The 14,407-nt window shown below is 42.6% G+C and overlaps 1 protein-coding gene across 5 annotated transcripts in view; it reads right to left on the minus strand.

Annotated features, from left to right (window-relative positions):
• The window catches only part of BLNK (B cell linker), an 80,167-nt gene that overhangs the window by 15,786 nt on the left and 49,974 nt on the right, over window positions 1-14,407 (minus strand). For 2 of the 5 annotated variants that reach the window (XM_007456181.1, XM_007456183.1), the window contains exons 7-10: window positions 10,339-10,420; window positions 9,000-9,071; window positions 1,948-2,020; window positions 184-211 (exon numbers count right to left, since the gene is read on the minus strand). In XM_007456181.1, coding sequence (XP_007456243.1) covers window positions 184-211; window positions 1,948-2,020; window positions 9,000-9,071; window positions 10,339-10,420 — 255 coding nt within the window. The remainder of the gene's footprint in view (window positions 1-183; window positions 212-1,947; window positions 2,021-8,999; window positions 9,072-10,338; window positions 10,421-14,407) is intronic. The other 3 variants (XM_007456182.1, XM_007456184.1, XM_007456185.1) reach the window with 2 other exon arrangements.

The following is a 14,407-nucleotide window of genomic DNA, read 5'->3' on the forward strand; positions in this document are numbered from 1 at the left end:
TGTGACCCTCCCATGCAGCATCTTCCCTACCCAAGTGAGGATTCCAAGTTTCTCTTGGACTGTCTGGGCAGCAACATGACTGCTGTGTTCACCTTAGCGGGAAGCATCGTCAACTTTAAATAAGTGAACAAGAATAAACATTGCGGGAAACATGAAGCACATTTAAAAGCAGAATTAACTCACCATCTTCAGTGGCGTAGCTGTTTTTTTCCTGGGGGATGAAAAGAGATTGGCTTTGTTAAAACACAACAAAGATAAAGAGGAGCTGATGACTTACCATTTTACTCTCAAATTTAAACTAGAATAGTGAAAGTGATACAAGTGTGTAGGAAGACTATCCTTGAAGGGAAGAGAGGGATGAAAGCAGGATTTAGCCATGATCCTTCATAGCCTCAGATAGGGTCTGCTGACAGATGGCAAAGGGGTTAATGGGGATAAACAGGAGGACCAGTTGCCAGGGAATCAGGATAACTGAGCTCTTGTTCCAGTTCTGCTACTGATTACTCTGTGACCTCAGGCCTGTTTCTCTCAGCAGTGAGGGCCAGTCTGAACTTTAGTTTCTTCATCTGTAAAATGAGGGCCAGAATCAGTGTTTGCAAAGTGTGTATGTAGAGCCGTCCCTTCCCCCAACAGCACCCCAGGGCTACTATCTGGGGAAGGAGGGTGGAGACCTGAGGGTGGCCAAGCAGGTACATTTGTAGCCAGCACCTCCCCACGCCAATGTCCCCCCTGCTTCAGGTGACTCTTCTCTGCTAGACATCTGCCTAGAATTTCATTCCAAACAGATAAACCCAAGACCAACACAACACAAGTTTGAAACCCACTCTGATCTCTGGTCCTGAAGGTGCTTGCCTGACCTAACGTACTGGTTTGTCTTAGTTCAGTAGAGATTGGACTCTAATATTGCTAAGGCTTTATAATTCTCTTCTGTGTTTATTTTGAATACTGGCTTTCTCTCTATCTCTCACTTTGTTTTGGCTGAGAGCTGGAAGATTGGGGGAAGAATACTAACAATTCCCAAGTGCCTCTAAGACGCCTGGCACTGGGTTAGGCTCTTCACATATTTTTTAAACCTCACACTGTCCTTTTTAAATGGGTGTTTTTATTACATTTTAGAGATTAGGAGACTAAGTAACTTGCCTGAAGTGATAAACCTAAGCCAAGAGAGAAGTGTGCAGAGTTTTGTTTAATAAACCCCTGAAATGGAGAATTTCTTTGCTTTACTCAGAGGCAGAATTAAGGCTATAACCATGCAGGCTTGCTTTGGACAGATTTAAATGTGCTTTTAAAATAACCTATTGAGCCAAAATTATGGGGTCACTGTTTGTAATATTAACACGTTACATTCACCCAATATCTTACAAAGCTCTTCTAAGTTCAATGAGAAAGAATGACTCTCTCATCTCCCTTTTGAAAGGAACCTTGGCAGTGTTGCTTTGATTGAACACGCAGTGCATGCTGCTCTGTGTACACATTTGTTTGCAGATCACTAATTACTTGGAAGAGAAACCAAGGAGTAGAAAGTAGGGATGAAACCTGCTAGTGGTTCTTAAAATTATTCAGGTGCTGGAGCTTGTGTCTTGTGGAACACAAGTCAGTGAGCTCAAGATTTAGCTAGAAGTTTATGGGAGGAAAAACTACTAGTTTTTGATGTCAGCAGGGACACCCCTAGTCCAACTTGAAGCATGCATGGGTGTGGAGAAGACCAGGGCAATAGGGTTTCATTTCCACACTCTTCAGGAACACACCTATTGTAATGTTAGGTGCACCTGCATATGAGCTTGGGCAGGTATGCTCTTCTGAATGGAAACAGCAGAAAAACACCCCCCTCTGGCCCCCAGATTCTCAGGCAGGACTCCTTTGTGGATTCCAGGCAGCTCTGCTCACAGCAGTGATGGAGACCATACACTGAATTCACAGAGTTGCTTCTCTGCAACAGGAACTTACCCAGCCCTGGGCAGTGGGGATGGCACAGCAGGTGAAGAGGTTGACTTAGAGTCCCAGGCCCCACTTTTTCGACCTGCGCAGACATATACACAGGTCAGTCTCTAGCCCTGAACTGAGGGCTGATGGTCACAGTGAGCTGGCCTTGCTGGCAGGCTCAGAAATACATGCACATTTTTTCTTACTTTCAGCTAAGCATATATAAGTAGTTACATTGAAGTTTTGGGGGAAAACCTATAGGCAAAGATGATGAAACATTTTATAAATGCCAATTTATAAGCTCAGAACTAGGATGTTAATTAGAAACTCCATCTGAACATTGCTAAATGACCTTCTCATTTCCCCCATGGGACAAGTTCAGAGCCCCTGATTCTGTGGGCTCAATAAGAGCTCACAAGGGTTCCTATGGAAGGGAGCTAAGAGCTCTCACACTTGTATCTATATGCACTGCACAAATGTGCACAACAGCAGTGCCTAGAGACAGAGGGGCACAGACCCACCACTCCTGATCACACCTATAGACACTGCTCATTCCTAACCACATTTACACAGTACACAAACCTAACCTCACATTTGGAGAGCACTCATTCATTCATTCATCTCTGAGTTCTTAGGGCCTTTACTCATTGTAGAAATAGACAAATGGAGAGAAGCAGCAAGCTATTACCCAAATCTCATCTTCTGAAGTCACAGAAGGGACCCAGAGGGCCTTGTCCCCAGCGCCCATTTCCCCTCCCTCTACCTGAAGATAGAAGCCAGAGCATCGTTGTGAGGGAAGAAGGTGAGAGACAGGCAGAGATTCATTGCTGAGATTGGGAGCCGGCCCAGATGGGGAGAGGCCAGAGCTAAGCCGGCTCCCCTCAGCGCGTCCCAACTGCCTCCTCTCAGGCTGCTACCGCCTGCCTGGGCATTACTGCTCAGTGAGATAAAGGCTCTCTACTGAATTAAACTGAACTGAATAAATGTTTTAATTAAGAACTTACTACATTTATAAGTGCACAATTCCTAATGGACTTAAAGGGGATACTCTGTACATATAGGTTGGACTTGCCCACAGCATGTATTGTTTGAGTTTGCAAGATAAAGCACACGTAAGTAAACACTGAGGTAATAATCTATTACCAAGAATTATTGAGAACCTGGTATGTGTAAAGCCCTTGGAGGCACTGTGTTAGGGGCTATGGAAGAGCTGAAGAAGTAGACATAGGATTCTGCCCTCTCAGAATTTATAACAAGAGAAGACACATGTACCCCCATATGCCACCTCACCTGACAGGACCACCTATTCCAAACACAAAAGGGAAAAAGTCCTCGAAAAGTATTAAACGCAGAGATCATAAAGTTCATTCTCATGTACTTTACTAGAGAGAGGCCTTCAGGCTCTCACTCAGAGCCCATTTACTCTTTCTACACGTAGTCCTTACATAGGGCTAATTTCCATAAGCACTAACCAGTGGCATCTGGTGAAGGAACGGCCCCTCCCATGTAACCCTTACTTAGATGTAAGCTGACCCGGATGGGATTTTTAAAAACATTTTGAGAAAGAGACTACATATGGATTTTTTTTTTTTTTTTTTTTTGGCGGTACGCGGGCCTCTCACTGTTGTGGCCTCTCCCGTTGCGGAGCGCAGGCTCAGCGGCCATGGCTCACGGGCCCAGCCGCTCCGCGGCATGTGGGATCTTCCTGGACCACGGGCATGAACCCGCGTCCCGTGCATTGGCAGGCGGACTCTCAACCACTGTGCCACCAGGGAAGCCCCATATGGAATTTTTAACATTTCCTCTGACAATAAACTGAAACGTCATCTGAATGTGTAGTAGTATGAGTCTAACTGTGTTTTATTAGCAAGGGTATCAAGTTGATATTGTTCTTCACATTCTCAATACTTAAGATTCACATTGTGAAAATACACTCGGCTACTCATAGATGTTGATAGAAAGTTTCGGGGAAGAGAATAAAAAACCTCGTCTGAAAAATAAGGAAGCAGAAAGAACGTCTAAGTCAGAATTTCCTCCCAGGCGTCCCCTCTCTTTTCACCAAGGGCTCGCTTGGCCTGGGCATGTTATTGTTGTCATATCTACTGCCTGGCTTCTTTACTAAGCTTCCCTTTCCTTCATATCTGCAAACAGTTGGCCAACGTCTTCCTTTCCCCTTCCCTCCTCGTAAATAACTTCTGCAATCAGAGGAGAGGGAGGGGCATGCTGGCTGTCCTCTGTGGTGGTGGAGTCCAGTACAAGCTCTGGTTTTGCATCAGGAAGACAGGGTTTTAGTTATTTCTCTGCCACCAAACTGGCTGTGTGGCCTCTTACGGGCCACTATGCCTCAGTTTCCCCCTCTGTGAGATGGGGATGCCACTAGCTACATTATCTAACACAGAGTTACTGTGGTTAGGTAATAAGGTAACATTGAACATGTAAAGAATTAGCCAAATATAAAGTAATATTGCTGGAAAGGGACTGAAAGTTTTGAGGGTCAAAAATGTTATGCTAATTGAAAGGAGTGAGATGGAAAAGACTGTATATTATATGACTCCATCTATATGAATGTTTGGAAAAGACAACTCTATAGCAACAGAAAGCAGATCAGGGTTACCCAGGGCTGAGGATGGGAACAGCACTGACCACAAATGAGCATGATGGCTCTTTTGGAGTTGGGGTAGGCACAGAAAGTTTCTAAAACTGGATTGTAGTGCTGGTTACAAAACTCTATAAATGTAATGATTTACAAAAAACATTGAATTATACATGTGAAATGAGTGAGTTTTATGATACATAACTTATAGCTCATAAAGGATCTCAGTAAATATGATTATTGCTATTTTCATTTTCTCATCTTGTTATCAACCACGGCAGTATCTCTAGGTGCCGGGCACTGTGCCCGGCACTTCACATGTGCAACTTCTAAGCCTCACATAACATCAAGGGGAGCAAACAGAGGCTCAGAGGGGTTAACGGGCAGGGCCAGGGTTGGAAACCAAGGCCATTCAAGTTGAAAGCCTAGGCAGGCAGTGTACTCTCTAGCCAATATCTCATAATGTTATTCTGGGGCATGACTTGGCATGTCAGATTCACTTGCTGCTTCTCCCTTATGTGGGGAAAGATTAGTGAAACAGAGGGCTGCTTTTGTAAATGCCCATGGGAGGATGGAGAGTTACTCCTCGTAGGCCAGTGACCCTCTCTGCCGCCCTGGCTGAAGTCAGACCCCGGGGCATGGCTGGGGTAGGACGACACTGTACCCTTCTCATTGCCAGGATCCCTGCTTCCTGGCCAAGCCGAATTCTTGGTTGGAAAGCTCCAAGGGAGAAACTGGGGATGCAATAGAGGGAGATGTGTCCAAAAGCATACTAATAAAAGAGAAAAATCATCTTTGTTTAAATCATAGGGAGCAAAAAGTTATGTTAAGGTTTGATTTAACAGCACAGGCCTTGCACAAGCTGGTGCTTACCGAAGTTCCTTAACTTGGAAAACAATTTACCCTTAGTTTTTCCTTCTACCACGTATATTTTATGCATCATCCTCTTTTCAGTTTTGCATACAGTGGTGGTAAGTTTCCTTATTCTTGATGATCTCAGTGTTGGCATTGTAAGCCCTTGGGATTTAACTCTCTTTTAGCTGTTATAGACACCCTATTATCATTAGTGGGGCTTGCATAATAGTCGAAGCATCCCTTACTCTCAGGTACTATATGAACTCTTACAAAATACATAAAAGAGATTTAATTTAACAACTTAAGAATAATTTGGGCTATGGGTAAAATTCTGCTTGCATATTAGCAGGGAATTGTAAATTCCAAAACTCCTCCCCTATTTTAAGAAATAAAGAGATAGAATACTTTAAAAATGCTGTTTACTTAGAGCAAGCTCAGAAATACATGCTCTGTCTACCCTTTTCTGACAAAAGCTACAAATTAGCCAGAGGTTGCACTGCCTTCTTCTAAATGCTCATTTAGAGATAAATCACAATGGACTTCAGTCTTTCAGTTTGTTTAGACCAGTGCTTCTTAACTGGGAGTGATTTTGTCCCCCTCTCCCAGGAACTTTCTGCAATGACTGGAGACATCTTTGCCTATCACTACTGGGGAAGGGGGTGCTAGTGGCATCTAGTGGACAGAGGTCAGGGATGCTGCTAAACAGCCTGCGATGCACAGGACAGCTCTAACAAAAATCACTGAGCCCCAAATACCAACCGTGTTGAGGTTGAAAAACCCCGAAATTTAGAGGAAAACTTTATATGGAAAGGAAGAAACACTTCTCTGAGATGTGTACCGGGTGATGTGCCAGACTGGTCATGAATCAAGGCAGGTTAAACAAGGGATTCTGAACAATAACAATAATAAATCACAAAGAGCTATAATTTTATGAGTGTGATTCGTATCTTTTTACTCATATAATTCTCACAATACCCCTAGGCATAGGTGCCATTTTCCCCTTCATTTTTTTCAGGAGAGGAAACTAAGAAACAGAGGGATTACTTAGCTTGCTCAAAGTCTGGCACCTAGTGAGTGAAGACTTGGACCCTCTGGCTTTGGAGTCTGTGCTAACTCCTGCTACCACACTTCCCAGTATGGAACATGAAGGAGAGGGAGAGCCTATCTCTGCACCTAATTCGCTATGTAATCTGCGGCCAGCACCTTATTAGCCATCAAAGAACCAAAAGCAACATTAACCAGAGGCAAGTGTCGTGGTGTGGGACTTTAACAGAAACCCCTGAAACCTTAGCACTTTCATGATGCCTATCAGGGAACTTTCTGAAGCCTTTAAAGACAATGATCAGTTATTTAAAGACACAGGCAAGTAGTCTGATTATTCCTTTTATAAAAATCATCTCTGAAAACTGTACTGTTTGCACACTCAGAAACTTGCTCTAACTGTGCAGGTTTGTTCCCTACCCGCGCCCCACCCCACCCCGCTCAAGTTATCTCACTTCCTTCCTCCTCCTGAACTTCCTCCTGTCTATATCCAATAATCATTTAACCAGGAAATTATTTTCTTGTTCAGGTTTGGTTTCTTCATCTGATGCCTCTAGTGATAAAATATAGCTATACTAGGTTAATATAAAACTAATGAATAATAAATCCAGTGGGCTAATGCCTTCATGATGGGGCCATGTGATTCCTTAAAGACAGCCAGAGTTGGGGGACTCAATCGCTCTCTCAACCAACTGACCCATCTACCGTTTCAGCACCTACTCTGAGCCAGGTCCTGTCTAGGCCTTGGAAACACAGCTATGAGCAAGATATGGAGCTGAGAGTCTTATGGGAAAGACAGGCTGATTGGAGTATTGGGTGTGTTTTAGGAAGAAGAGGTCTGTGTAAGGCAAGAAGAGCATTTTAAGATGTAAGCACCAGAGAGTATTAAACTATGACTCTAAAGGAGGGTTTAAGCCTTCATTTATCTGTTTCAGTGAAAGGTTTTCTATTCCAGTAATAACAGCCCTTCTGAGTTATCACGTGTCAGGAGTCTCCGTTTCAGTTGGGACCAAAGCGACCTCGCTGTGACGTTTTAGGTTGGTGTGTTGACATTTGTTCCCAGAAATTAAGATGAGCTGGATAAGATGCCTCTGACCTCTAGTCCCCAAGTATAAAGAGCCTGTGGATTCCGAGGGGGAGGATAAATAAGAACTTGTGAAGAGGGTGAGCAATTGCACAGGAAATGAGTCTAGGAAAAGAGTTTTTAAAATACTCTTCTTTCATTTTCTCTCAAAGAACACGTCCCTGAAAGCAGAGGTCAGTCTCCCAGTCTCTGTGTTCAGCCTTCAGGTCTGGGAGAGAAGGGAGTGTGTGTGTGTGTGTGTGCGTGTGCGTGTGTGTGTGCGTGTGCATGTGTGTGTGTGTGTGCGTGTGTGTGTTTGGTACAGGGTGGGGGAGAGGAGAAGGAGAGAATGCTGTTGAGGAAGCTCCTGCACCTCTCTGTGCTGTAAAAGAGTTGGGGTATGGGCGCCACTCAGTACTGTGGGCCTCAGTCTAGGGGTTGCCAAACCCTACAGGAGACATCAGGAACCAATGAGTGTTCATGGTTTGGGTAGGGATGACATGGTAAAAACTAACTTTGTAATGGAATGAAGCTAGAAACATTTGGAAGGGGTCAGAAGCTCATCTCAGTGACTGAGGAGAGAGCCTAGAGGCAAGATTATGGCTAGTGGACTCTGTAAGACAGAAGGTATGAAGTGATAAAGTAAAGAAAGCCTGGTTCAGGTGGTGGCAACCAAAATAGAACAGGAAATTCAGGAAAAAGCAAAGCAGAATTGGGAAAGGACATGGGCACTCTGAGACATGGAGCCTGGAGGCTGATGTGTAAAGAGGAATAGGGATGCCCGAAGGGTAAGGGTGATGGATGCACTGAGCTTGAGGTAGTGGGAAGGTCAACGTGTTCAGAAGGGAAGAAAGGTCAAGGTTGGACACCAGAGAGTTATCAGCTTAGACCAGAGAAGTGAAGCCAGAAGAATGGATAAACCGGAAAGAAGTGAAAAATACTACTCTACCAAGCACCTACTGTGTGCCAGGCACTGCATTAAGAATTTCCCATTCACAGTTTCAGAAATCTCCTGTCTCAGGGCACGGGCTTTCATCTCCATTTACCGATGAGAAAATGTGATGCTTGGAGAGGTGAAGTACAGACCCAAAGTGATACAGTTGATAATGGGGAGCACTGGGATGCCTGGCCCATAACCCACGCTCTTAACCGCACGACGTTCTGAAGGAAGAGCAGAGGGCTGAGCCTGAACGGTGCAGGCGTCCTCAGTCAGGGGAGGGGAGAAGGAGGGCAAGCCAGCCAAGTGCCCAGAGAGGTAGGATGAAACAAAGGACTTGTCTGATAGAGGCGCAGGGGCATGGGGGCGAGGGTCCCCTCACATAGGTGCCCCCAGACAGTGGATGAGCCTGAGAAGGCCTCTGTTACCATTTATTAGGACATTTGGAAATACAAGGGATTATTTCTTAATATTTGCTCTGAGTTGTTTGTCTTAATTAGAACAGATTTAAAATGAAACCCCCAAATGTAATCATTTCACAATAAAAAAAGCAGAAACAAAACCACCAAATCATGTGTACACTCCACCTGAAGCTGTCCCTGGAGGTGAAGCTGGCTTTGAGGAGTTATTTGGCTTGGTTGATCTATTCACCATGGGAGCTGAAACACAAAATCACACCTATATTATAATTTATATATATATATATATATACACACACACACACACACATATACATATATAGTAGATAGTCTACACACACACATATACATATATAGTAGATAGTCTACTGAGGGAGATTCACACTTATGGAAAAATGCATTGTGGAAATGATGGGTCAGACCAGAGAATCTGCAAAGAATGGGAGACACAACTAGTAAGCCCACAAGCCATTAAAAGAAGCCTTCTCAGAAGACAACATTTTTAGAATGAATATATTAATGATTAAAGTGAATACTGGCTTGGAATTTCATTTGCCAAACTGGGTGTCTAGGAGATGAAAGAGTTTGTTTTTTTACCAGGAGACGTGCATTGAACTAACAGTGGAGGGGCCAGATTAATAGCCCCACCTTCCCTGCCACACGTAACACACATATCATTCCTCTTGGATTTTGTAGGTTTATGGGGGGTGGAGGTGGGGGCATTTAATTTGTATTTATTGTTTCATGGTGATGGGTGAATTCAGGAATTCTGGTGGGTCTAGAAGCTGTCGGTGATATTTAGGGCGTGGGAGAGGGCTGCGACGTGATGGCAGTGTAAAAACTGCGTATTGCTACTTTGGAGTCAAGTTTATTAGATGAGTAATGTTACTTGAAGAGGCTGCATTTATACAGGATTATATTTTCCATAGCGACTATATCCAGAGTAATCATACACTGTTCCACACCTCATCTGAGGCTATGTGGCACGGGCTTTTGAAGATAATTTGTTTGTAACTGCGTTTGTTATTTCGTGAAGGATTTACAAATGAAATGTTTCTCATGGGCCTGAGATAGCACTCAATTTTAAAGAATTAGAACATAGAGCATATTTTACTCTTTCATTTTTTCAGTCCTCTGCAGAAACTTCCTGGTGCAATATTTGTAAGGTCAACATGGTGGCTCATGACTTTGTGAGTATTAGGTTTTATAAGAAATCCATTCTAAGTGAGGAGCTAAAGAGAAGAACTTAGGTGCTTTTATACCTTGAGAAGATAGTATTAAATCATGGAAGAGGACGGAGAAAGAAGGGTAAAGGCTATAAAACACAGAGATGGGCTGCTCACTATGCTCTCTGTTCCACTAGCCAAAGAAGGCAAATGCTATGGCCACAGAGGAGAAAGGCCTGGGCACTGTCATTTCTGAGCCCCTTAGAGCTTGCTACCCAATGGTCCTGTATGCCTCTATCAACTGCAGAAGTTTTCAGGTGCTTGAAACTACAAACTCTTGCCTTTTTCAGATGGGAGTGAACTGTCTTCTGTGGGATGAATGTAGTTTTCATCTTCATCTTCCACAGGGACCACATAATCAGCCTAAAAGAAATACAGAAATGCTGTATATTCAGAGTTTACTGCATAAAAAGCAGTGATATTTAAAAAAATCTTCTGAGATATAATCCATATACCATTAAATTCCCCTATGTAAAGTGGTTTGGTGATTTGTAGTATATTAACAGAGTGTGCAACCATCACTGCAATCTAGCTTTAGAACATTTCCATCACCCCCAAGAGGCACCCTGCACCCATTAGTCACTCCCATCCATCCCCTCCCCTGACCTAGTCAACCACCAAACCTTCTTTCTATCTTGAAGATTTGCCCATTCTGGACATTTTATATAAATGGAATCATACAATATTTCAATATACAGTCTTTCACGACTTCTTTCACTTAGCATAGTAATTTCAAGGTTTAACCACGTTTTAGTATTTCATTCCCTTTTATGGACAAATTATATTCCATTGTATGACTATACCACATTTTACTTATCCATTCATCAGTTGATGGACATTTGGGTTGTTTCTACTTTTTTGGCTATTATGAATAACGTTGTTGTGAACATTCATGTACAAGTTTTGTGTAGCTGGACATTTTTCTTGAGAATATACCTAGTGGTGGAATTGCTGGGTCATATTGTAGCTCTATATTTAATAGTTTGATGAACTGTTAAATTGTTTTCCAAAGTGGCTGCACAATTTTTGCATTCCCACTGGCAATGTATGAGGGTTCCAATTTCTCCACATATTCACTAATACTTGTTATTGTCTGTCTTTTTTATTGTAAGCATCCTTGTAGGTGTGAAGTGGTATCTAATTGTGATTTTGATTTGCATTTCCCTTAATGATGTCAAGCATCTTTTCGTCTGCTTATTGGCCATTTGTATATCTTCTTCAGAGAAAAGTCTGTTCAACCCCTTTGCCAACTTTTAATTGGGTTGTTTGTCTTTTTTATTCTTGGATTATGAGTTATTTAAATGTTCTAGATTTAAATCTCTTATCAGTTATATAATTTGCAAAAAAATTCTCGCATTCTACACGTTGTCTTTTTACTTTCTTTATGGTATCATTTGCAGCACAAACGTTTTACATTATAAAGTCACTTTTATCTACTTTTTTCTTTTGTTGTTTGTGCTTTTGGTATTGTATCTAAGAAACCATTGCCTATCCCAAGGTCATAAAAGTTTATACCTGGGCTTCCCTGGTGGCTCAGTGGTTAAGAATCTGCCTGCCAACGCAGAGGACACGGGTTTGAGCCCCTGGTCCGGGAAGATCCCACATGCCGCGGAGCAACTAAGCCCGTGCACCACAACTACTGAGCCTGCTCTCTAGAGCCTGTGAGCCGCAGCTGCTGAGCCTGTGTGCCACAACTACTGAAGCCTGCGTGCCTAGAGCCCACGCTCCACAACAAGAGAAGCCACCACAATGAGAAGCCCGTGCACCGCAACGAAGAGTAGCCCCCGCTCTCCGCAACTAGAGAAAGGCCACGCGCAGCAACGAAGACCCAATGTAGCCAAAAATAAATAAAATAAATAAATTTAAAAAAAAAAGATTTATACCTATGTTTTCTTCCAAGAGTTTTATGGTTTTAGCTCTTACACTTAGACCTATGATCCAGTTTTATTTAACTTTTTATATATGGTGTGAGATCAGAGTACAGTTTCATTCTTTTGCATGTGTATATACAGTTATCTTAGCACTGTTTGTTTAAAAAACGAATTTTTCCCGTTGAATTGTCTTGGCACCTTTGTCAATAATCAGTTGACCATAAATATAGGGAGGGAGTGATTTTATAAGAGGTAAATAAAGTAACCAGATCTCAGAAGTGGTTTTTACAACCTGCCTTGGTTGGTTGCCAACATGGGGACTGGGAGAAACAAAAAACAAACATTTATTGAGTGCTTATTGCCAGGTGCTCTCCTAAGTACTTTACATGTGTAATCTCACTTACTCCTTGTAGTAACCCAGAAAGGTAGGTACCACTAGTACTATGCTATAATACTATACTAAAATTGTTACCTGCCAAAATAAGCAAATGATCAAGAATCATCATAATCTGTGTCCTAACAAGTTCATCTTCACGGTGCTGCAGTGTTTTAATATAAACCCCGTTATCCCATGTTCACATCACAAAAAACTGGCTGTAGTTACATGAATAATTGGTCTTTTGGAGCCAGGCAGATTATTCTACTGCCACAACCTACATGCTATTAGATCCTTCCTCAGTTTTTACAATGGCATGATTAAAATATAGATGATTATTTAAAAAATAATCTTAGATCAACTCCAGTGTTTAGATGTTCAGTATTAAGACACCTGCTATAGGTATTTACATGTTTGCCTTCCCCCAAACTTTAAATATGAAAAATAGGAACACCACGGATTCATCTTATTTTCACTTTCCCATTGCCCTTCACCCCATTCCATATCAGGAGTCGTTAAGATGAGCTAAGTTAACTTAAGTTTCTTGCTTAATACAACTCATGTGAACATTTAATAGCTTTACATACATTATGTTACTGAGTTCTTTCAATGATACCTACTATTAAGTTAGGTATACTTATCCTCATTTTACAGATGAGGAATTTGAGAGCAGTTGAGTAATCTATCCAAGGTCATATAAAATCACAAAACTGATGCCCTGCAAGGACAGGTACCGGGCCTGCTTTGGGCACCAATGAAGCCCTGGCACATTTGTGTTGAAAGAAGAGCTGGTCTCTTCTCATTGGATACTGGAGAGGTGGCACAGGATAGCTCTTTAGCACCTGGGATCTAGCATGTAATCATCTGATTTCAAATGCTGGCTCTGTCATTTACCTCTGTGACCTTGGACAAGTTCTTCAACCCCTTTGCACCTCATCTGTGCCCTTTCCTCATCTGTAATGCCGATGATAATAGCACACACTTCCTAGGTTTGCTGTGAAGATGTAATGAGATAATACGTACAGAGTGCTCAGAACACCACCGACACACAGCACTAGTCAAGTGTTAGCTGCTCTCGTTGTTATAGCACAGATGCTCCTTCCTCCCACTGCCAACTCTCTGGTCAGCCTGTACCCCCATATTATGCCTGTAACCTGTATGGCAGAGCTAAGCATTTTCATTTATGCTTCTGTTTGACTTCTTTTCCTGTCTAATGGCTCAGCCAGATCTTAATGTTGGCCTCTTTTTTCTTTTTTAAACCTTTTTCTCATCTTGACTGTCCATCTGCCCATTCCAGAATGTGCCTCCTCCAGACTTCTCCTTTTCCCACTGGTTCAGACTTGCCTGAGCCACCTCCACAAGGCTGCTATTAGCAAAGCTCGGCCTCTCCCCACTGGGGTCCACCTCCAGTTAGTCACAGAAATGGAGAGCTTCACATAACCCACAGTCTTCATTTGTATTCTGTGTCTGAATTGATATCTTCATATGGGTTTGCCGAATGCCAGAAGAATTCATGGTGAGACCCTAACAGATGGTCTCCCTACCATGTCCCATGCTCAGATTCTCCCGGCCACCCTGTTCTCACCCTGAAAGGGCAGCATCCCCTCTCAGACTGACAGACAGACTGAGGATTGACAAACCATACTCATTCTCAGTCTGCTGACTTCCTGACTTAAACTGTCCCTAGAGAGGGGGTCATAAACTCAAACACTTACAGGAGCAGGCATGGAACAATAATGGGGCATGTACAGAGTCAGGGTGTGTGCAAGCCCTGTATGAGTGATGGGGATGATGACAAATGGAAACAGGGGCCAGGGATTCACAGCTGAGCTGGAGTATTGCCATGAGGCTCAACTGCTTTGAGGCCATGGCTGGCCAAGTGTTGACAGGCCCTCAGTCTTCAGGAGAAACTAGAAAACTAGATTTTATAAAGAATCTAGAATATGGTAGAAAGGAATCCAATATATATATATGATACATGGACTCCTTCTTTGTGTGAGGCACTGTATTTAGTGATTTTATATATATATATATATATATATATATAGTCACTATATATGCATTATGTTATGTATATATTCATTATATATATAGTCATTATAT

Source organism: Lipotes vexillifer, unplaced genomic scaffold, assembly GCF_000442215.2.
Source record: "Lipotes vexillifer unplaced genomic scaffold, Lipotes_vexillifer_v1.1 scaffold184, whole genome shotgun sequence".
NCBI lineage: Eukaryota > Metazoa > Chordata > Mammalia > Artiodactyla > Lipotidae > Lipotes > Lipotes vexillifer.